A 24,021-nucleotide genomic window follows, 5' to 3' on the forward strand; every position below is an offset into this window, starting at 1 on the left:
TTCCTTGCAGCAAGAAGGTTCTGGGTTCAATTCCCAGCCCTGGTCTTTCTGCATGGAGTTTCCATGTTCTCCCTGTGCATACGTGGGTTTTCTCTGGGTACTCCAGTTTCCTCCCACAGTCCAAAAAACATGACTGACCTCTCCAAATTTCCCCTAGGTGTGAGTGTGTGTATGGTTGTGTGTCTCTGTGTTGCCCTGCGACAGACTGGCGACCTGTCCAGGGTGTACCCTGCCTCTTGCCCGGAACGTTAGCTGGAGATAGACACCAGCACCCGTCCCAACCCCATTAAGGGACAAGGTTGTAAAGAAAATGGATAGATGGATTTCTCAGTCTGTTTCACCTGCAGTAGCACAGACTTAAGAGGCTAGACATTCTGACAGTGCTTTAATGCATCTACTGATTTGACCACAACAAGCTGTGTTGATAATAACAGTCTAAAGGACAACTAAAGTGACATTTTTAAAAAAGCACCTCAGATGAGTTTGGGCTCTCCTTGGTCCTCATCAACACTCCCTGAAGAAGTGCTGTGTCCTTTGCAACTCCGGCTAATTCTTTTATCAGTGCAGCGTCTATCATCACCTCATCCGGGATCCTCGAGGCCATTCTAGGAAAAATACTAGATTCAAAATAAAACAGATGAAAGTTTTATTACATTTGTTAGGTGTTTCTATTGCTAATCCAGGAAAAAATGTATCATAATAACTTAACTGACAAGAAAAATCAGGTTTTGTTGATAACAAACCAACTGAGTCCTCACATATAATAATCAATAATGTAATTGCAGATGCTACTACAGTGGACAGCTGTTTAAAAGTCATTGTTTCCTAAATGCAGTGGTTTCTATGGTGGAATTGCATATCAGTCCTTAGAATGCTCTCTACTGCTCCCCTCCATTGAATTAATTCAGTGGCAAGTTGTTGTAACTACAAGTTAATGTCATCGGAGTCCAAGATGGCTGACAGACAGACACACTCGATGACCACTCCTGGAATACCCTCTCAATCCTTCTAGGAGAATAGTAGAGGTAAAAAAAATATATGCTGACATGCAGGAGCATCTAAGTAACAATATTATTAACTTAGTTTGGACATTTTTTATTTCACATAAGTAGAAAATTGTGATCAACCATGTGTCCAACACAGTGGACATCATGCATCGCTGACTATATTTTTAACACAAGTCATGTAGTTGATTTATCTTCCATTATAACTGTTTTGCTTGTAATTTAATTCATTTTGAGTATATCTAAGTTAGTTTTAAAAATAAATTTTTTATGCAGATCAGTTGTAGTTTGTGTTAGTGAAATTTAGTGAAATTATAATTTCTCATACTTTTAGACCACAAGTGCAGCAAAGAATAAGGAACACTATGGAATAGTCAAGGAAATTCCCTCCAACTCCTCTGATGATAAGTATAGTGACAGCAGTGATGAGGAGTGGCTACCAGAGAACACTAGAAATATAGGAGATACAGATAATTAAAGAGATGCATCCGTATCTCAGGATGCTGAAAGTCAAGATGATGAGGGCCAGGATGATGGACAGGTTGCAAAGGGAGGTGAGCAAGATGAGGGAGTTGAGGAAAATGTCCACATGGTACCTACTCAGAGAAATGTTCACAAGGGCCATGCCTGCACTCAACCCCGCAAATATGCCTGGAAAATCCAAGACAATAACTTTGATGGAGACCTGCCACCTTTTATAGAAGAAAGAAGGATAAATGCAGATGGAAGAGAACCAATTGATTTCTTTAGGTATTTGTTTCCCTTGGATCTCATTGATGAGATAGTGCATAACACCAACATGTATGCGCTGCAGAAAGGGAAAGAAAATCTGGCAGTGACAAGTGAAGAAATGCACATTTTTCTAGGGATCAACATGGTCATGGGGTACATTCGGTATCCTAGGACACGGATGTACTGGTCCAGTGAGGATGGCCTTCGTCTTGGAGTAATTGCAGATGCTATGTCTGCAATTACATATGCAGACATAGCATATGTCTGCATAGTTGAGGAAAATGTCCACATGGTACCTACTCAGAGAAATGTTCAACCTGGAATGCGGCGTTAGGGTTAGGGTAACTCATCCTTAAGTTTTCCTTTTGTTCACAAGCTTTAACAATCTTCTGACATAACAGAGCATACATCACATTTTTCCAGTTAAGAAATTAAGAAGAAATATTTACAGCGAGTATCCAACTGTTCGACATAATAGTAGAATTGGCAATATTCCAAAATATTACCAAATTACACATTAAAAACCAAGAACTTGGAATAACAAAACGACCAACGCTTTACTACTAACGGCGTTGCTGAGGTTTAAAATAAAATTAGAAGATAACTAAGTTACAAATAACAGAAAAATCTACATAACACATAGCACATTTACATGTTCTCTTAAGTTGTTAGCGAACTCTAGGAAGAAGCCACTGGCAGGTGATTCTAGCTTGTTAGCTTCCTACCTTCGGTAGCTACAGCTAGAGCATCGATGTGTTCGGCTCGAAATATTCACAGGAATATTCAACAGTATATGGATACTGATATACCTCTTACAGTCTTTTAAATCCGGCATAAAAACGATGTATTTGAAATATGCGCTGCGTCTGTCTCCTATTGACGTTCTGAATGTGCTACTGTAGAAAACAGGTCAGCGTTTGTAATATTGAAGCAGAACACGTGACCTTTCAGGCGCCCTAAAACATCTTAATTTCTGTGTAAAAGCCAAACAAAGTGCTTACTTAGTTCAGCCCGTAGTTTCGATACATATAGCCCCTTTGAAATAACTGTACAAACTATAGAGTTCCTCTGATTCACGGGCGAAGCTCAGCGGTGCATTTAAAGTACCTCGGAATTTATAATACAAACTGAAGTAGTTTGGATTTTCTCGCTTGGTATTTTCGGACAATTCATTTACTATAAGCAACCAAAGGTCAGGGAAAAATATGTGACCACAGAGTAGTTGAAAGGTGCTACACATATCCTTACGCTAATGTCACGTTGAGGCAATAAAGAATGTTTCAATGTTTCGTTAAAAATAATAAGCCAAAATTACAGTCTCTTTCGAATGCAGCACCTCACATAGATGTTCCACTAGCCAATGGCGATGGGTCAACGTAAAACAGAACAACCAATCGAGTCTTTACACTAACAAAAGTAGAGTGAAGTGTAATATTGCTGACAAAAGGTGATACAGCAGTTTTGCTTGGGCTACATCATACAAGAAGAAAAGTCGGTAACCTGTGACGTAAGTGACTCATTTTTGGTGCGTTATTAATTGCATTTCCACTATTCCAATAGTTACTCAAATAAAACCACAAGCAAATATACTGACTGCATAAAAAGACTCATTTCCGGCGTTTTCCCCCCTCTGACTGACTGAGAATCTCCTGTTTTGGGTTGGGATTATCAGAATTATTTCTAATTGTTAAATGTCACAATGATGCAAATATACTTTCTAGAAAGTTTTTTTTTTTACCACTTTCTTTAAATTCAGACTTTAGTACCAAGATGTAGGCAGTGTCGCAACTACACATTATTCTGGTGGATGCGAAAACATAAATCGGCGCTCCCTCCCATCCCCCTTTCCCCCGAAGGAAGGTTGAAGGAGCGTGGAAACATACCCTCGCTCTACCCCCGCCCCCGACACGAAGTTACGTGAAGGGTAAAACTCGTTACATTTACCACGTCACGTGCGCGAGGTGAAGGAGCGTAAGGCGCGCTGAAGTATATGGGAAAACATAATCGGCGCGCCGCCCCCTCCAGACGGGGTTTTGACGCCCCTGTGCTGCGCCCCTATGCGTTGCATGCGCTGCATATCCCCTTTTTGCGCCACTGGATGTAGGCCAAACCCGAGTCAGTTCTACCAGTTCATGACAGAACTGTCATGAACTGACAGGTGGAGTTCTGGAATCAGAACTCCAGCTATACATTCGATTTACGTCATACAGTTTAAAACACTATAAAGAAAGTTTTAAAAAAAATGTCATTATTCTGAAGTTAAGCAAACAGACAAATTAATATTAATATCTTCAGTTCAATCATCAAAAATATTTGGTTTCATCTGTTGGTACAGTGGATGTGCAGGGTACCTTATAGTATTGTGCAGAATCGTGGAACTCAGTTATTTATCATCCTGGTGGAAAAATAAATTATTTACAGCATGAAAACATTATCTACTGTCAACTTTAATGAAATAAAGTGAATATGTTCTGAAGTAGAAATAATGCCCATTAAATATATTTACTTTTCTAGATCGTTGCTTACCCGAGTTATGCAACTTCATAGGATGATCTGCCGCCTTTCTATTATGGGGTTAGTTCAGATTTAAACATTAAACTGTGCTAAAGGTAGTACTTGTGAAATTATATTTACATCAACAATGGTATATGAATAATTTTTGTGTTTGTAATACACAGAGAGGTGTGGTGTGGAAGGAAAACTCAGCAAAGTTGGCTGTAGCATACATAAAGGTGATTTATTAGGTCTCCTTCAGCACAGCATAATCCACTCAAGACAAAATGGCATCTTTTCTAGCAGTCTCCCAGCTTTCAATTTCTCAGCTTTCAGTCTTCTTATATACTGTTGTCCCCGCCTTCTCAATTAACTACCTAGCCAATCAAACTCCAGCAAACATGGCTCTTTCTATAAAAGTGCTGGGTTTGAGGTGGGCCTCCTCTTTGGTAGGTTCCAATATGGCCGCTACAAGGACACACCCAAAAAGGTAACAAACATTTCACAAACAAAAGGATCACATACCCACATTCTAGAACTTAAACATTACAGAAAATATTATTGCTTCTTAACAAATGCCCATTAAATATATTATTTACTTTTCTAGATCGTTGCTTACCCGAGTTATGCAACTTCATGGGATGATCTGACGCCTTTCTGTTATGGGGTTAGTTCGGATTTAAACATTAAACTGTGCTAAAAGTAGTACTTGTGAAATTATATTTCCATCAACAATGGTATATGTGAATAATTTTTGTGTATTGTAATACACAAAAACAAAACTATTTAACTGTAATAAAAAAAATAAAAATTCAGAGAATTATAAACCTGCTCCACACAGACAGAGGGAGCCAAAGTGCTTACTATCAAGTAAGAAAAAGCTCTACCTTCCTACTTCCTCCTTTCCATGACTTCTCCTAAATACAGAGGTTTCTCCAGGCTGGTCAGCTGCTTGCAGTCAGGACTTTTGACCCTGCACAGAAAGAAGGGAGAACAGATTACAAAAGGAGCAAGTTCCCTTGTTTTGCAATTTACTCAAAACACGATCAGGAGTCACTGATGTGTGACAGCATGTGATAATATTCTCTTTGTGTTTGTGGTTGTGCTTGTAGATGGCAAGCGGCCAGATGTCGAGGGACGAAGCACTGGAATGCACCTGCTGCAGGCATGCATGTCATGTGTTGCTCTACTCTGAGACGGCATCTCAGCTGTTTGGCAGGATTCCCATCCGGTACATTGTTCTGGTGAGCACAGTTTGGGTGGTGACTTTCTTTAACAGCCTTGTACATGAACCAAAATGAGCTCCTTTATATCGCATATAAACATTGACATCATCTTATTTTAAGATAAACCTCCTCACGTTTCCCTGTGTCTCTTTGAATGGACATTATGAGTATTTGACAGGCCTCTGTCACCTTCAACAGATGCAGATGCGCTTTGATGGACTGCTGGGCTTCCCTGGTGGGTGAGTTTCATCTATGGTTGTTTATAAATTGCTTAATTTAACCTGAGTATAAATCAGCCTCTCAAACTGTCGTGTTAAACCGGAACGACTTTAGAGGAGCTGCAGATATCCACAGCTCACCTGGGAGAATTTGTAGACTGAAAAATGACCAGAAGAATCAGAATCAGCTTCATGGCCATGATTATTTTCACAAATGAGGAGTTTGACTTTGGTTTCAAGCACTCAGAGCAAATCGACATTAAGTATAAATATGTCAACTTTAGAAGAGATAAAATAAAGGGCAAAAGGAACAGCATGTGTATGTGTTTGTGTAGCCATTTTTTAAAATAAAGAAAGGAAAAAAGAAAGGCAGTTGTGATAGTGCAGATATGTTTATTTTGCTTTACTGTAGAGTAGCTGACTACTCAGGCTGTAAGTGGTTGATTGTGTTCAATTAAGAGGCAGCCTGGGGGGAAGAGCTGTCTGTCCGGTGGCTGGTTTTTGCAGATTTTACTCTGTAACACCAACCTGAAGCTAAAAGTTTTAACAGTTTGTATATGGTGGTAGGACTTCGCCCACCAATCTGTCGGGACGAAGTCCATGGGCAAGACATTTCATCCACCTTGCCTGCTGGGAAGGCCAGGGGGGCGGTGCTGCGTGGCAGCTGCCAGTCTGGCCCAGGGCAGCTGTGGCTACTATCCAGTAGCTTGTCACCATCAGCGTGTGAATGAGTGCATGAATGAGTGAATGAATGTTGTATGAAGCACTTTAGGGTCCTCTGGACTTGATAAAGTCCTATACAAGTACAAAGCCATTTACTATTCCCACCCCTAATACTCATACAATAGAGTGGCCCAGTCAAAGTTCTATAATGTATAAAGACAAAGTAGTAAGGAAGATAGGAAAATAAATGTAAGTTTTAGATTTCTATATATAATGTGAACAAGTTAGCTTATTCTAATCCATCTTTATGAGCAGCCACCACAAAATAAAGATATCAATCTTTCACAGCACAGCAATAACTTTCACACATTGTCTCTAGAATACTGAAGCGGCAAAAGACGAACTATGAAAGATCAGACATGCATGAGGAGTCCCTTTGTATAGGAAGGCTCTTATTATAGCCTTTTTAACACACTGTTCATCAAACCGATTAGTATTCGGCTAAATGTGAATCACTTGTGTCCTTTTGTCTGTGAATTACAGGAGTGACAGTTGCTGGTGCGTCATTCACCAACATCTTGACCTTATGTAACAAACCAAGAAATAATTTCCCTATTTTCTCACTTTAATGTCAGGTTTTTTTGGTTTTTTTAATCATGTAAAGCACTTTGAAGTTTCTTTTTGCTGAAATGTACTTCACTAATGAACTTTTAGTGAACACTAATGAAGTTTTAGGAAGATTTATATAACCCAACATTATTTATAGAGGTATATGAAAATAACAGAAATGATTAGATGTTTGCAAATAATAACTAAACTTCTCTTGTTTTAGGCCAGTTGGAATTATCAAATTTATTCCTATTTGCTAAATGTCAGAATATTTTTAGAGATTTTTTTTGCAACTTTCTTAGAATTCAGAAGTTTATATAAATTTGTTCAGTATGAGGGACAATGGTCTTTTAAACTGTATGACTTGGGTCAAACCTTTTGGGTTCCCTTCCACAAACCGGTTAGGTTAACGTGAGGTAATTGGAGGCTCACCTGTGGATTTAAGGTCTCGCCTAAAACACACTGAGGTCTGAGGTTTTAGAAATAATTGCTTTTAGTAATATTAAACAGTTTTTGTACAAATGAAAGGTCAAAATGCATAAAAAGTTATTTGTTTTTCCAGATATCCAGCCATGTATGCAGCCTTTTTGCACATCATTTTCTTTTACCTCTATAAACAAAAGGTTTTGTTGTGTCTCATGCTTCTTGGTGAGCTCAGATTTTCTGGGGTAGACCCGAGCTCTACACTTGAACCAAAAGTGTTCTTTGTTTACACGCATGTTTTATGTCAAAATTTAAAGTGTTATTAGTGCTAATGCAAGACTATATTCATTAGTGAAAATTAGGGGGGGTTGCAGTTACCAGCACTATTGCTTTGCATCAACAAAGACACAGCAGAAGTCTTCTGATTGAGGAATTAGTGTAAAGCTGCAATAACCTGGTTTCAGATTGTTTTTATGTCTGATTACTTTCCCTTAATAATCTGCACTCTATTTGCTTTTTTAGTTACGATATTGTCATTGTTTCTTTCTATTCCTTGTATTATTATAAACACTTTCTAACCAATGAAGTGACAGTGTGAATAGGTAAAGTAGGTTGTAGTCCTTACAAGCTTTGTTGTTTAAGAATCATTCAGTTGTCTTGTGTACTCTGGAGTCTCGTGGAAGTACTGGATTGCATTATCATTTCGATTGAGTAATGGTCGACCCTCGTTTTTTCTACACATTAGTTTCGTTAACCCCTTGGAGGAGACCCTGGAGGAGGGGCTTACCAGGGAATTACTGGAGGAGTTGGGCGTGGCTGTGCCAGTTTCTAAGGAAGATCACGTGGAGTCTTGTTTTAGCCCTCCTCGTTCAGGCACCTATTCCTCTTCCTCCCGCCTCATCCTTCACTTCTACGTGAAGAAGATGGAAGAGGAGCAGATTCGGGAGATAGAGAAAGCAGCTGCGTCCACCGCAGCCGATCACGGTCTGGAGGTAATGAGCAATGAAAGGCGAGCGACTTGCAGGATCAGGTGATGCGCTCAGCTCTGGCATCACCTCTTCCTCTTCTCTCTCCATCCAGGTGCTGGGAATGGTCCGAGTCCCTCTTTACACCACAAAATCCGGCGGAGGCCTCTCATGCTTTTTGTCGCACTCTTTCATTGGCGTTGCTCGCTCCCAGCTGATGAACTCTCTGCTCCGACTCCACCTGGTGTCCCCTGGGGACCTCCAGGAAGCTCTCAGGAGCTCCCAGAGGACACACGCGGAGTCCGCACAGAACCTGCAGGCGGCCTTTAAGCTTACAGGGGAGCAGCCATAAAGCACGTCAGCACGTGCACATCCTGACATAAACTCTCATCTGAGCAGTTTGACCCTGAAACTTGCAGTTGCTCCCACATACACACCGATGACTCATCATTGGTTTTCAGTGCGTTACCTTTTAAGCAGCACTTCATCATTTCCTTTACCATTTATGGAGACAAATTTGGTATCTGGTTTTCAATCTGTTTCTTCCATTGAACAGGATTGTTTTTTTTTTTTAATGAAGTGCCTTATAGCAGTACAGCTACTCCTTGAACCTTTCCAGATTTAGTCATGTTGCCACCACAGTATTCAGTGATCCTGTTGGAATTTCATGTGAAAAGGCGAACAGAAAGTAATATAACTTTGAAATGGACAGAAGGGAATATATGGTTTTACACATTGCTATGAATAAAAATCTAGTGAAACAAAATGTCTTGAAGAGTCGGTGCTCCAACGAACCGATACCAAGTAAATTCAGGGCTCATGTCGCCAATACTAATACCAATATTTATTATTCAGTTTTGAGGTCTAATCAAACTTCTGACCTTTAGGTTACTTGGTTGTTTTTCCTTTGAATAATTTTGTTCAAACCTAGGACAGAATTTGGACAAAGTTTATATGTATCTACAAAATACTTTAACAATGTGTGCATTTTTCCAAACAAAGTGAAAACCTTTTACTGACTTTGTTATCTAGCTCTCGTAGAGTTAAGTTGTAGCAAAGCATTGCATCTCTTTTTCTTTCACATATCACACATGCGTTTAAGATTTAATGCCTTATATTGACAACTTGACAGCTAAAACCAATGGTGGATATCATCAGTGGACAGTTTTTGTTCAGTCGCTATTTGTGAAAAGCTGTTGGAGGCCCAAAGCCACTGCACGCCACTTTGTTGCCATACCTCATACAATTCTAGTAAAATAAACTGAAGCTTGTGATTTAAATGTGATAAAACATGAGAAAAGGTTGGGGAACATTTGTGCCTGGCAATGCAGTATGATGCAGGTGAAATGCCAATGTCTTCAATTCAGTAACATTAACAAAAAAAAACAACAAATATGACAAACGGAAAGACTAACGGAAGATGTGAGGCTTGTTACCCTATATGGTTGTGTGCAGAGAGCCTTGTGGCTTGTCTCCATCTCCCAGCATCAGAGGGGCACATCAGCAGAAATGTTTGTCTCCTGACAAAAGGCCAGGTAGAGAAGCCTTTTGTCTTGCTTTCGTGTTTCACGTATGAAGTTATTACACCCCAGCGCTCCATGAACGCTAGGATTAATTATGTCCATTCCATGCCATACGACCTTACAGGCGAAGATTTGATTTCGTCTAAGTGCACCCTCGGTGCACATAACCAGATGTTGGTTAACCTCATTCCCTGGTTAGAAGTAGAAGACAGGATGCTGCTGATTGCACTGAAAGTTCACATTCTATCCACTGAACATTGGCACTTGTTTTTTAAAATTTTGCTTCCCCATTCTTATGTTGCTGTAAAGCAGCAGTAACATAGGCAACTATTCATAATGTGCACAGATTGGACTATATTTTGAAGAAATGGTGAAATTTGTAAGGGCAGCTGTCAGGAGTTTAAAGAAAAAAAAAGGAACACGTCCGCTGTAACAGACAGGAAACCCGGAGAGACGAGCGGCTTGAAAAAAAGAAACAACCAAGTCTGCAGGGAAACGTCGCTCTTTCTTTCTCCTTCGCCATCACTTGCATCTTGCTGTTGTGGTAACACAAGGTCATCGTCAGAAAGCAGGTTTTGAAGCAGAGATGGAGGAACGGTGGCGCAGGCGCGGGATGGAAGGAAGGATGAAAAGAAGGATGGATAGATGGATGGATGGAGGGAGAGTGGGAGATGCTGAGGGAGAAAGACGGTGTATTCATAGCAGCAGCGGTATTTATAGCCGCCCAGAGGAGAGGAGAGGAGAGAGGGGGACTGGAGAGGGGAGGGGGCGTGGCTTGGGCTCGGGTTGGGGCTTTCTCACTGATGCGTACGGCAGTGGGAGGAGAGACGCTGCTCTGGCGTGAGCGGAGAGGCTATCTGGCATATTTTGAAAGATGGAGGGGGAGGGCTGTTTGTGTGTGAGTGCGTGTGTGTGTGTGTGAGAAATGAGAGAGAAGAGTACTGAGCTGGGAGAAATCTGTCAGATTCAAACACTCCGCTCTGTGTGAGCACGCCTGCCTTCCTGCCTGCGTGTGTGTGTGAATGTGTGTGTGTGTGTGCGCAACCGTAAGTGTGTGATACAAAAAAACAAGGGATGATAAGAGAAGAGCAGAGGAACAGCTAGAAAGAGGCAGAGGAGGACCACAAAGTAAGGTATGTACAGCTGTCATGCTGCTTGGTTATGATAACAACCTGTGTGTGTGTGTGTGTGTGATCCACAGAGTATGAGTGAGAGATGTTTATTTGTAATAAAGTCCTTCTAAATACACCCTATTTTCCACTTTTTATTTATTTTTTTATTTTTTTACCACTTATGTAATGCGTGTGCACCATTTTCAGGCTGTGTGTTTACATGCTTGTGTAATTATCCTGAGGTGTTTCCTGTGGCCTTTGTGTGAACACTGCCTTAACCATATGGTCACATTCACAGCAAACAAAAACTGCATATAGAACTCAACATGCTGCAGCTGTTGTTTTGTTGTTGTTTTTCTGCGGAACCCTTAATTCCCCATTAAATCCCTGCCCTCATCATCAACACTGTGCATGCAATCAAAAGATGCAGATAAGCAACGCATGCTGCGAATTGCTGCCTTTCCCTCGTGAAACAGTGACGAGGAGAAAAACTGCAATATTCAAAGATTAAACTAATTACTAGCTTTTTGGGTTTTTTTTTTTAGCTAATTTACAACAGAAATCCCGGTTGTCAGATCATGGTGCACCTTGATTTCATACAAATGCTCTGGATAATAATGAGCAACCTTATTAAGATCTAAATCCCTGACCTGAAAGAGCAACAAGGCAAAAAGGTTGCAGGCTAACACTGTCCTGTCCTCCCTCCTCCTCCTTTTTTTTTTTTTTTTTTTTTTTTTTTTTTTCCCCAACACTGTGAGCTCATAAAACCAATTATGTTTTCATTTCTTTGGCTGTGTTTTGTTTGGTGGAAAATATTTTATTATGGTTTTTTTTTTTTTTTTTTTTTTTCATGAGCCACATTTGTTGCGCTGCATGTGCCTCCTTTTTGCTGCACTCGCATGAAGTGCATCATGTGTTACTTATTGGGAGCTGCCCCACTTCCTTCATGTGGCGGTTAGTCTGCGAGCTGTTGTGGTGGCATCTGTGACATAACGGGAAACTCAAGATGTTGCTTTTTTATTTGTCCCCAGGGGTGCTGCCAGAAATTGTGGGCCCCCTGACAAAAAAATTGTCTGGGCCCCCCTGTGCAGCTGCTGTTAGAATTTTTTGAGTCTATTTGACCCATAAAAAGCGTCACAATTTTAAAGGCTTGCAACCGCCTTGCTTTCTGTGGTCCAATACTGATGATTAGCACAATATTTACTGCTCATGAATTTAACATCCAACAGTCCGCATACAGTATGCAAGTAGGTTGCTTACATTTTTTCTATTAGTTTTAGATTACTGAAATGTATCTCCCCATGAGCAACAGTCAAAAGCAACGTGCAACGAGCAATCCAGACTTCTCAAAAAGGCTATGTAGTTGCATTTTATTCAAGCTGCAGTACATAACTTTAATAAAAAAATATTTTTTTCTCCATATTTGTTAAAGCGATCACCATGTTGTAGCAGTTTGTTATGAGACAGATAATCTGTGAAAACAATCAATCTCCTCCATCTCCTTCCTGAATTACTATTACTGGTTAAAGTAATGCACCGTTCTGACCAAAACAATCAATCAGAACTAGTCGGACACTCTTAGCACTGTCAATTAGCCTCATTCACTCACTGCTAAATGTGCTAATAGTGGAGAAACAACTTATCATTACAAGAAACTGTTTATCTGCCGTCATTGGTGGCTATGCTAACTAAACTGAGCATTCACAGTTTGAATCTACACAGCTTTGTGCTATGCTAGCTGCAGCACGGCACAAATTAAGGAGGAGGAAGGATGAGCAGCACCATATGAGATTGTGATTGACAGCACTAAAACTCTCCTGCCACTGATTGGTTGTTTCTAGAGAACCCTGGGAGAAAGCAGAGGAAATAGATTTTTCACAGATTATCTCTCATACCGTACTGTCACAACATAATGACAGTTTTAAAAAATATGTGAAAAAAATTGATAAAAAAGTGACAGCAGCTTTAATCACTCGGGAGAGAACAGGTCAGGAGGGACGTGTGTTAGAGCTTCTGCTCACTCACTAATCTGTTAAGTGGTAAAAGGCACAGGGAACAAGTCAAATATATGAATATGTTGGTGATTTTTTTCCTTAATTCATTAAATGCTAGTGAAAAGGAGGCAAACAGTAGTCCGTAGCTAAGCTAATTATGCTAAATGGTTGATAATCTCACAGTCTACTCACCTCTCTTGGAGAAAAACTGGGTTATAAATTAACACTCTTGACTTTTTCTCTCTCTCTCCCTCTCTCTATTTTGTTTTTGAAAACCTGATTTTATAACTTTTCTTAGCAGCATAGTAACTGCCACAATCGCCGCTGTATTCAGCTGCAGCTTCTACTGACTGTAGCTGCATACGTCACTGTTAAGCGCTCCAAGTAGGAACGAACCATTTCATGCAGATCCAGGGGGGTTCAGGGCGAAAACGGATGTGTGTTTTTTGGTCTGGGAGGGGTAACATTAAACTTTTACTGCTAAAAACAATATTTGAAAATACAATATGATTAATTTTGTATTTGACAGGACCCCAATATATATATTTTTTATTTCTATGAACAAAAAATATATTTCCTGTGGAGGGCCCCCTGCTGGTCAGGGCCCCTAGAATCGTCATCACTTTTCACCCCTTTACTGCACCCCTGTTTGTCCCCAAATTTGGACCAGGAGTTGCAACCCAGCTTTGGTCGTTTAGTGAAAAAAAAAATCCTCCTTTCATATTTTTTTTTACTATATTACAACAACAAATCTACATGTGTTTTACTGGAATTGTATGTGACGGACCAGTAGTGCATAACTGGCTAGTAGAAGGAAAATGATGAATAGTAAATAAAAAATCTTATTAATCACCCTTGGCAACCTCCAACAGATTTTTCTTGTATTTAGCTCCATTCATCATCAAACCCCGAAGAAGGCATTCAAACAGCATGATGCTGCCACTACCATGTTTTACTTCAGGGATGGTGTTCAGACTATCTTCCTTCGCACAATGTTTTGAATCTAGACCAGAAAGTTCAGCTTTTGAGAGTCCCTTCAGGAGGTTGCGATCTCAACTACTAATACAAATAAACTCATCATTCTCAAAATTTGCTGCAATTTCCACCAATTGTCACGGCTTTTCAAATCTGACCTGCAATACCCGTGGTGTTTTCTGTATTTCCTTCTTTTCTGACCAATCACTGCAACTCTGCTGAATTTTGACCAATCCCCTTGGCCCAATTGTAATTAGCCCAATTATAATTTAACTTCCTGTTTCACGACATTTCTTGAAAATCTAACTTCCGAGATGAAAGCTTGTGATGCTAGGTGGTAACATTTGCCCTTTTTGTTTGTTTTTGCAACAACCACTTGGAGATGTTCTGTAGGATTTGCATACTGGGTATGAAGTTCATGTCAACTTGGAATATGGAATTGATCTCCTGCTCCTCAGGACATGATTTTATTTGTAATAAGGCTTTATCAAGAAGATACTTGAAAATGTAATTTGCACTGTAATCATTAACTATATTAAAGTCTTGTCTTTTTTGGAAAGGTTGTGTGCAGCAACTTAAACTCTTTTTTTTTTTTTTCCCAAAAACATGATATGGTAAAAATAAAGAAAAAAAAATCACAACTTTAACCACAGCTTTTCTAAAATGTGCAGAACATCAGTTATTTTAAGTTGCAAAAATCACACAAAAAAAGAAACATTGCACAATCCTAGAGGGACTGCTAGAGCTCTTTCATCCGTACATGCTTGCTGGTTCCCTAAGTGGTGCATTGCAAACAGTAAATATTATATTGTTATGGCTTTGTTTCAACAGCTGTTTTTTTTTCTTTTTTAGAAAAAATATTTGTCTTTTCAGTGCTCTTCATTCACTATTGCTCTCTGACAAACCTCTGTTGCCTTCACAGAACAACTGGATTTACACTGAAATTCACTGACACACAAGTGAACTCTATTCAGTAGGTGACATCTAAAGTCAATTGATGGCACTGGATTTTATTTTGGGTGTCAGACTAATAGGAGCTGAAGGCATATGCACACCAGCCTTTTGGATTTGTGTTTTGTTTTCCATTTTCCTCTCACTTCACAATTATGTGCTACATTTGTGCTGATCTGTCCCAGAAAATCCCAAACAGGTTTCTCAATTCACTTCAGCTCAATTAAAAAGTACTTAATTGATCCCCAGGAGAAAGTAAATGTTGTTACTCTTATTATGCAGTTTTCCTCATACAGTTGTTGTGGATGCTGATGGCTGTGGTTGGGAAGGATCTCCTGTAGCAGTCTGTATTACAGTAAATCTGAAATGGTCTCTGACTGAAGACACTCTTCTGTTGTATGACAGTTTCTTAAAGTGCTGAGTGTTGTCTGTAATGTCCTTCATTTTTTGAAGGATACTTCTTTTGGTTGTTACTTGTGGTGGGTCTTGATCATTTTTTAAAATGGAGTTAATTGCAGGCCCTGTGTTTATTTTCATTTTATTTGAAAACCATATTTTGACAAAATAAGCAATATTTTCAATTCAAAAACCCTTTTGTGGCTAAATTATTGAATAAGCTTAACAACAAAGATATTTATTGTTTTATTGTTGTTGATTGGTGCAAACTGCGGCCTGTGTATGCTAACTTTAGCATTGGGTGCTGGCTGCTATATGTTTAGTATTGAGCTACTATTTTAGGCTTGAATAGCTTCACTGACAGGCTAATTCCTATTAGACAATTTTTGACCACAAAAATTGCCTTTTTCAGTGTCCAATCAGATCAAAGCAAAAATTAACCCCCAATGAACTGAGAGAAGCGGCTTCGTCGTCCATCGATGTTGTTAGCGGATGTCACTTGTGTGTCTGATTCAGGGGCGTGCCAGAAACCTAAATACAAAAGTTCCTGCTCTCTGAACCATTGAATGTAAATTTTAAAAAGTTTGATTAACTGCATTAAAAATTTCAATGCCTTAAAATCTAACTAATTAATTAACCAGAATTTACACATTAAAGTCCAAGATGTATTTGTAACATTACAAAATGTAAAAAAAAATGTAAGAGGCATGAATACTTTTACAAGGCACTGAATGTTCCTAATGAAACGCATGTATGGTTCAGTATTCCTTTAGTGAAAACATTCAAAAATTTGATTGACAATGGACCGATGAACTAGCTACCAGAAATCTAACTCTAAAGCAGCAAAAAAAAGAGAAAGAAACTGCATATTTGTAGTATTTATATCCTAATAGTACAGTGTGTGCATCACAGCTGTGAGAGATACTGACTCATTCTTCTACACGGTATAAATAAGGATCAAAACTGACAGTAGATTCAGATATCATCAAGCTCTGTGTTTCAGCTGACTTTGAGAGTGTTCCAATATTGAAGAAGAATCCAAGCTTTGAGCTGTACCCGAAAGATCGATGCGTCCAGTGGGCCTGCCTACTCTGGCACACTGACCCATTTGTTTCATTTCGGTTTTCTTTTCCCATGTTTGCTCTTTACTGAAACCATCAGGTATGCATTTCATAAACATTGCCTGTATTGCTCTGCATTAAAAGTCAAGCATGTCACAACAAACTGCCTGGCATCAACTGCTGCAGACAGGGAGGAAGTCTGAATCTAAGAGGCAGTTTATGCCTCAAGTATGATGCCGTTCTTTGCAAATATTCAGTGTTTTCCAATCCATATCAAGCTAACTTCTTCCAAATTTATTGCATGTTCTGTATTAAGTGCTTACTGTAACTACTTGTGCCGGCGGTGTGTGTTTTAGCAGAGATGAGAGGCCTAAATAGCTTCTGAAAGCGTGAAGGAACAGAGTAATTCTCTGCTGATTGCGCAGGAGTGAAAAGCTGTGGTGCCACAAGATGACAGAGCTTCCTGTTTCCGGTGATAAATGTTGCTTATTCTTGTCTTCACACACTGAAACAAAGTGAATCTAAAAATGCTGTCAATGAAACCTGCTGTGGGCCCAAATTTCAAGGTGCCCTGTCTTTTGAAGGGCAGTCTGGTGAACCTTTTAAGGTTCTTAAAGATTTGCCATGCATTAGTCAATAAATGGCTAGGAGGCCTCTAGTTGTGTAAGCATTTTTTACATAGTAGCTTCGATAAAGATGCAACACATATCTCTCTCAGTAGTAAAACATGTTTTGATTGAACATCCTCTTCTGGTCTGGTGATTCTTTTTTTGTTCTTCTCATTTTAAGGGTCTCCATAGTGGCTCATCTGACTCAGTTTCATCCAGTCAACTTACACCAACTCTCTGCATATCATTACTCTTCCATCGTTACATCCATGAATCTTCTGGTCATCTCCAAACCATCTCAGCCTTTCCTCTCTAACTTTAACCTCTTCCACAAAACACCAGAGGCTGGGACTTAAATTGTATTTTCACTGTGTGTATTTTCTGAAAGGAAAGGGACAGTGTTTGGTGGAGCCTGTCCATTGCCTTCCTATGCAATTCTGCTTGATTCTTATTTCCCTTCAGTTGTCCTATTGAGTTTGATTTATCACAATGAATTTCATCCTGGCCAATCAGTTTGGCAAGTAGAGGAAGTGAATGAACCAATTGAGTCCATGTTGGCCAAAATACTGAGCAATTAAAGTTCCTTCTTGGCAGTGGAGGATGGTTATTTACAGCACCTGCAATTTACTTTTCTTCTTATTCCAAAGCAAATTGCACTTCCCACATTACTGTTGTGGACTGAAAATGTGCAGATATGACCTGGTGGGCCAGTCTGTCAGTCAAACCTCTCTCAGGGAGAGCAGACAAGGACATAGATTGACTTTTAGACCTTTGCTGAGATGCATATAAGTATCAGCCGATTACCAAAAATTAAGGAAATGGGTCCAGTTAAATCGACTTGAAAATAAATTGGTGCATAATTTTTTATGCTACATTTTATAACACAGTGTCATCTGCAGACACTGATATATTTTTGCCTGACCTCATACCTTTCCTTTACTGGTGTAGATCCTGCAGTTCTGCTTATTATATCAATACATGAACGGACATTGTCATCCAAGAACCAGCAGAAAGTAATTATCTTTCTTTTTCTTTAGATTTTTTTTGTACATAATTTCTCTTGGTATAACATTTACAAGCGAAGGTTTTTTAATCTTAAATGCAAAATGCATATATTTGTTGTTCAGTTTTGGCTTGATTACTTCTCTGAGTCATTCTTTCAGCAAATGGCATGTTGTAGAGTCTGTATACTCCAGTTAACGATTAACAATTAAAAATGTTTCTAAATTAGTTGACGTTTGTTTCAATAATCAGTTTATCACAGTTAATCTGATTAATTGTGTCAGTCCTACATTGAAGTTTGTGGTTGTAATGGGACAAAATATGAAAAAGTTCAAAAGGTCCAAATATATTTTGCCATTCTGTATCTTATTGATTCCCTAATCAGCTTTAAGTACAATAAGCTCACCATGTTTAAGCTCTGCCTGTACCTACAGTATCCACTTCAGTCCATCCATCGGAGCAGCAGCCATCACACCTGTCTCCAGCTGAAGTGTGGCTGACAGCACCAATTAGCATGACATCAAGTTCGACATCTTCATTCACATTTCAGTGCTCTCCTGTAACGTCTGTCACCAAGACGATACACGAGCACCTGCACACATCGAGTCCTCTTTAGCAGGAAAACGCTTTATTTTCCCTAAAGTGTCCCGGATTTCGGGAAATGAGATCATCTGACCGACAGAAATTCGTTTCTATCCTTTATATTTTGTCACAGCCAAAGTTTGGCTTTATCTGGAGTTTCAGAGCTCAGAAAGGATTTGCTTCTCACAGAAAGCTGCTTCTAAGAGACGACAGAGCTCTGGAAGAACTGAACAAATTTGCTAAATGTTCTTCAAAGATACCCACAGCATAAAATTACAGTAAGCGGTCAACAAAGCAGAGGGTTGTGTGCTGTCGGCAGCATCAGGAAATCCCCTCAGAGTATCAGGACATAATATCTGACACAATGTCCTGTTTGTTGTTGCTTCTTCTTGGTATTCCTGTTTTCTTCCTCTGAAGAAATTGGTAGAAAATTCCATGGAAATAAAGATCTATTACTGTACATGATGCACCATTTCCTCTCTTGTCATCATTTTATTTCATATTCACTGTGGGTATCACATTCCTTCTCTCATTAACCATGACTTGAAGCATGAAAAGCTGCTCTCCAGTAACCTCCATTTCTCCGTCCTCACTGGCCTTTTTTGCTTGGAGCTGTTTCTTTTCCCTCCTCCTGATCTCTTTCTCCCACAACCCCCTCCTATTTCTTTCTCAGATCATTTACTTCCGCTTTGTTCTTTGCAGATTAGGGTCACACGCTGACGAAGCCCCTCCGCGGATTTCGGGAGTCTCGGGGCCTCACCGCCTCATTCGCAGAAATCTCTTTTGCACGTATTTGTGCCGCTTCTGCATTCACTCTCCACTTCTGAAACTGTCGCTGAAACATGTCTGACTCACATCCACCGCACTGTCCTAGAAGAGGAAATGAGAGTACAGTTCATGGAGCACTTAAAGAAAAGGTGGTTGACTCCAGTTATGTGAGGCTGACGTTTGAGGCCATCTTTGTTTTTCACTTTGTTGCTGGATCGCTTCAATGTTCCTTCCTGGACTTACAGCAGACAACTCTGAACCTGTTTGTTGCAGGGGATGGTTTGGTTTGGTTTGGTTTGGTTGTCCAAATCCTGCTTTAGAATCAGCAATACACTTTGACACCCATGACACGCTGAGACACAGGATGTGAGAAGTGAAAATGTCTGTTTGCTTTGAAGCTTGTGTATTTATGTCTGTGCTTATGTGTTAATTCTAAAAGAAAGACCAACTCAAACCACACATTGTCATTCTTTAAAAATAACAAACCTTTTACAACAAACCTGTCATCTTGTCCTGGCTGGGACTTCATTCATGCAGTCTGAGGTACATGTGTGGATTTCACTGAGGATTTCCTCATATGGTCCAGAAACTCTAATGTTGCATGTCTTCTCTTCCCAAATTGTTTTCAAGTGTGAATTTATACACACCTATGCTTCTGTTAAATAGACATGTGAAAGTGAGGCTGAAAAGGGAATGATGTAAAGATTGTGGTTGACAGCTGGTTAGGGTTGATTCACCGGTCTCACACAGCCTGACTGTCATTGTTTTTGTTGAGGCCAAATGCGCATAGGCTACAATAGTCCAGTTTTCAAAGTAAACCACAACCCGATGATTGTAACTAGAAGAAAATGTCCACGGTCACTAGATTTACTTTCATAAGAGGAGCATTACAGCTTTCGCTACAATGCTCAGATAGATAAAGCTATGGAAAGAGCTTTATCAAGTTGAGATGGAAAACTTTATTTAAAATTGCTTTGGGTTTATTTAAAATGCAATGGAAATAGGGAGGGAAAAAAGTACAAAGGAGAAAATAGAAAGGAAGAGAGGTGGGCTGAAAATGCAAACTACATGCAGAAAGACCGCAGGTAAGAATTCAAACCCAGGACTTTTTTGCTGCAAGGCAACCAACTGCTTCACAGTGCAGCCTTTCAGTTAAATTGGTACTATGTAAATAAACTAAATTGTATTGAGGCCTGCTTGGTGGTTGGTTACACCCCACTGTCCTATTGGTCTCTGTGTCGCCCCATGAAAGACTGATGAACTGTCCCACATATACACAACTGCACTGCTGGAGATAGTACTCCTCCCCCATTGACCCTGCAAGAATATAGTGAATGGCTGAATGATGTTAAAGCTGAACAGAAATTTGCAGAAGAAAGTATGATAGCTGTTGGTACTGTCGTAATACCCCAAACGTAGCAGGAGGAATAGGATTGTTTTTGTTTAAGTGTGTCTGCTATTGATTTGATTTTCCTCAGTTTTTGTGCTACAAAATTTTACTTTAACAAGGAAAAGTGAAAGAACAAGTACTACGTATTAGGGGCACAACAGTTTATCAGCGCTGATTTTCTTAATCTTGGGAGATTGGATCTCGGCCGATACTTTCATGTGAAGTCGATGTTATCCACCGATCTTGTCTACCTCAGCAAATGTCTAAATATCAGCCACTGTTTCTACTGTGGGAGGTTTGACTGACAGACCAGCCCACCAGGTCATGTCTGCACATATCCACTTGACAATAGTTGCCCCACTGTTGCCAACTCATCAACTTTCTTTGTTATATTTATATTTCTGACAAAACAAATAAGTATCAGACAAAATGGGAATCAGAAGGTCAGTTGTTTTAAAAATTGGTAATCGACCAGAAAACTATATTCGGTAAGTTTAATTGTTGCATATAAAAAAAACAATTTTATGAAATTTAGCTTGAATTTTGCAAATACACATTTATGTTTACAATCATTTCATAGCTTATAGTTGCTTGGAAATGTTTAAACTAATGCCAATTCATTAAAGCGGTGGGACTGCTACTAACCCAGGATGACCCAGAGTAGATCATTAATGAATTAAAACCATCATCTGAAAATGAGAAAGAGGCCACCACAGTACTTATGATTTGTTAATGTATTCCACATAAAGGTCATCTGTCTTCCAAGAGTCATTCCTTAGTCACAGAAAACTTCTTTTTTTTTCACTCCGAGAATCATATTTCACTCTGATTCAATTTTTGTGTCATTAATGGAGTAATGTGCTAAAACCACAGGCAAATCAGACCAAAGGCATGTTTGTTTCAGGCTCTTTGGTTGATAATTCTCTCATCTTACGTGCCAATAATACTAATTCCCAGATTTTTTTGAAGTGTTGCTTTGCTTTGACGGGCATCCCCAGCCACCGACCTCGAGGCGGCGAATGTCCTTTTTATTACTGCCGTTATTCATCACCTCTCATCTCCTCCATCCCCCCATGCTTCATTTTCATCACTCTGCTCTCTTACTGTCTTTGCCGTCTCTCTTCCCTGGTGTCACTGTCCCTTTCCTTTCTTGTCACCCTGATCTCATTTGCCCTCTTCCTCTGACTCTTTTTCTCCACTCTGATCTGAGTAACCCCTTGGGTCCCTTGCGGCCCCTCTCGTCAGCTCTGTCTTTAATCGCACTCTCTGTTTCTTCTTCTTCTCAGGCCCATTCACCTATGGATCAGGGACCCCCACCACCCTGGAATTCCATGGACAAATCGACCCTGCTGAGAACCGTCTATCGACCCTGATGCTGATGCACCGCTTGGAGCTGTAGAGCAAGAAGGCAAAAGAGGGAGGGAGCCCAAGGGGGCCAACGGGAAAAGGTCAAAGACTACAGGGCTGCAGCAGAAGCTGAGGTTGAGGAACAAGGGCTTTGGGAGGGAAGGTCAAGGGTTGGCGGATCAAAGATGATGACTTCACATGGAAAGCTGAGGAGGGAGAAGGGCAGCCTGGCGGAGTACGAGTCGCAAATGAAAGGTAAGTGTCTGCGTACATGCACCTCTCCCCATGCATGAGTGCATTAAAGACGCAGTGATGCGTGATTGTATGCATCCATGTAGATCCTTGTATGCAGGAGAGTTAGCGCTCCTGCAAACAAATGCAGCTGACATCGAGCTGACATGTCACAGAAAGTGAAAGGGGCAGTATTATGTATTTTCTAGGAACATAGTGCCATTTTATAATACAATCAAATAACTATGTTAACTTCAGTTGTTAAAAAAAAAGCTATTTATATCAAATATGACTTAGAAAAAACTTTACCTTCCAATATAACGCCTTGAAATTAGGGCTCTGATTTTTTAAAAACTCCTGCTCTTTATAAAACTCCGCCTTCAGGAAGGCAGAGCAGAATGGCTGCTCTTTTAACCCTTTAACAACATTTTTACCAGCATTTCACTGAGAAGAAGCTCCTATAATAAGCTCAGCAGATGTTTCATTACCACCAGGTGTTTGCTAATTGCTGCTGGCTAGTCTGAAGGAGCGGGGGATAGGGGAAGGTTGGGATGGGAGGGCTGCTCTGTGAGGCAGAAACTGGGAAGCTTGGTCTCTTTGGAGGAGCTGTGCCTTGAAGGCGGGGCTAGGTTCTCCCAGGCGATTTGCAGAGCTGGATGGTTGTCATGGTAGATTAAACAATTGCTCAAACATGCATGAAAGAATCAAGCCAACACTCCAGGTGTGTTTTTGATGAAGAAATAACTTGATATAAAGCTCAAAAACGTAGATTTTACATAATACTGCCCCTTTAAAACAACTTTTGTCTGGTAATTTTGCAACTTTATTCTGTGTTAAAAAGCTTGTCCTGGCGATATGAGGCAAATGCATGACAACAGCTTGTTTATGTTTGCTACAGTCTGGAATGTGCGTGTCGCAGCCGGCTGCCTCTCTGTACTGTACTACAACGGGGGGTATTTATAACTAGTATTAGCAATGTTGTCTCCTCACATCGAGTCAGCCTGGAGCAGTGTACTCAGAGCAAGAGGGGAAGAAAAGAGTAAAGAGGAGGAGGGGCGATAAATGAGTAGGAGAGGAGGATGATTAAGGGATGAAAAGAGAAAAAATAGAAAGTAAGGAGGGAGAAACAGAATGAGGGGTGAAGGATCAAATTGAAAGCAGTGACATCTCAGACAGCAATGTTTGTCGAAGTTATTTTATATTAAAATTGCAGCGTAGTGGATCTGCTGTGTTTGCTTACAAGCTTGTGCATATAATGTCACGTTATGCTGGATTACTGCAGGCGATGATCCATAAATTGCAAAGTAGACTGAAACACACCTCTCAGAGACACCATTTTATTCTGAATTTTTACACAAAGAAGAGTCTTTCATTATTCAGGAATAAGACAGTGCTAACAGTGTCTTGGGGGTTTCTGTGATTCAATGGGGGCACTGCTAGCTAAAAGGTCAGTTATGCTAACCATGAAGCACTAATCAAAAAACATTAGTTCTGCTAATGCTAAGGCACAACATAAACACTGTGTTTAGTGGAAGCTAATGCTAAAGCGCTCTTCAATTCAAATTATATCTGCCCTTCAAAGACTTCAACCCCTGAGCACCAATTTAATTTTGACCTCGTAATGTACATTTTCTATAATGCCATTTGATACTGTATTCATGTTTGTCTTGATTTTTAGTGTTTATGTTTAATTTGTTCCTGTGTCCTGTTTGAAATGAAGTTAGTGGGGAGAAAGAAAAGGAGAGGAG

At 39.9% G+C, this 24,021-nt stretch overlaps 3 protein-coding genes across 10 annotated transcripts in view; 2 read left to right on the plus strand and 1 right to left on the minus strand.

Moving 5' to 3' along the window:
- Positions 1 to 2,847, minus strand: part of gss (glutathione synthetase) — a 14,968-nt gene extending 12,121 nt beyond the window's left edge. Inside the window, exons 1-2 of one of the 3 annotated variants that reach the window (XM_007571319.2) lie at positions 2,738 to 2,847; positions 473 to 617 (exon numbers count right to left, since the gene is read on the minus strand). In XM_007571319.2, coding sequence (XP_007571381.1) covers positions 473 to 604 — 132 coding nt within the window. In that variant the 5' untranslated portion in view covers positions 605 to 617; positions 2,738 to 2,847. The other 2 variants (XM_007571317.2, XM_007571320.2) reach the window with 2 other exon arrangements.
- Positions 2,848 to 3,116: 269 nt separating this feature from the next.
- LOC103151327 (U8 snoRNA-decapping enzyme) lies at positions 3,117 to 9,099 on the plus strand. Of its 4 annotated transcripts, XM_007571323.2 has the most exons (6): positions 4,510 to 4,719; positions 4,837 to 4,896; positions 5,342 to 5,473; positions 5,654 to 5,694; positions 8,114 to 8,360; positions 8,449 to 9,099. In XM_007571323.2, exons 3-6 carry the CDS (start codon positions 5,342 to 5,344, stop codon positions 8,683 to 8,685), a joined length of 657 nt encoding a protein of 218 aa, XP_007571385.1. In that variant the 5' UTR covers positions 4,510 to 4,719; positions 4,837 to 4,896; the 3' UTR covers positions 8,686 to 9,099. The 4 variants fall into 4 exon arrangements, with proteins under 4 accessions (XP_007571386.1, XP_007571385.1, XP_007571387.1 ...); XM_007571324.2 differs by lacking the exons at positions 4,510 to 4,719; positions 4,837 to 4,896 and adding an exon at positions 3,117 to 3,243; XM_007571325.2 differs by lacking the exon at positions 4,837 to 4,896.
- Positions 9,100 to 10,653: 1,554 nt separating this feature from the next.
- Positions 10,654 to 24,021, plus strand: part of arhgap4b (Rho GTPase activating protein 4b) — a 33,033-nt gene continuing 19,665 nt past the window's right edge. For 2 of the 3 annotated variants that reach the window (XM_007571327.2, XM_007571329.2), the window contains exons 1-2: positions 10,657 to 10,989; positions 21,982 to 22,297. In XM_007571327.2, coding sequence (XP_007571389.1) covers positions 22,228 to 22,297 — 70 coding nt within the window. In that variant the 5' untranslated portion in view covers positions 10,657 to 10,989; positions 21,982 to 22,227. Of the gene's footprint in view, positions 10,990 to 21,981; positions 22,298 to 24,021 lie in introns of all 3 variants that reach the window. The other variant, XM_016681363.1, reaches the window with a different exon arrangement.

This window comes from Poecilia formosa, unplaced genomic scaffold (assembly GCF_000485575.1).
Source record: "Poecilia formosa unplaced genomic scaffold, Poecilia_formosa-5.1.2 Scaffold278, whole genome shotgun sequence".
NCBI classification, from domain to species: domain Eukaryota; kingdom Metazoa; phylum Chordata; class Actinopteri; order Cyprinodontiformes; family Poeciliidae; genus Poecilia; species Poecilia formosa.

Coding starts and splice junctions, on each gene's coding strand:
- LOC103151327 (XM_007571322.2), top strand. CDS start 5,137: ATGACTTCTCCTAAATACAGAGGTTTCTCCAGGCTGGTCAGCTGCTTG. Junction 5,239..5,341: donor GAGAACAGATTACAAAAGGA/GCAAGTTCCCTT, acceptor TTGTGCTTGTAG/ATGGCAAGCGGCCAGATGTC. Junction 8,361..8,448: donor CAGCCGATCACGGTCTGGAG/GTAATGAGCAAT, acceptor CTCTCCATCCAG/GTGCTGGGAATGGTCCGAGT.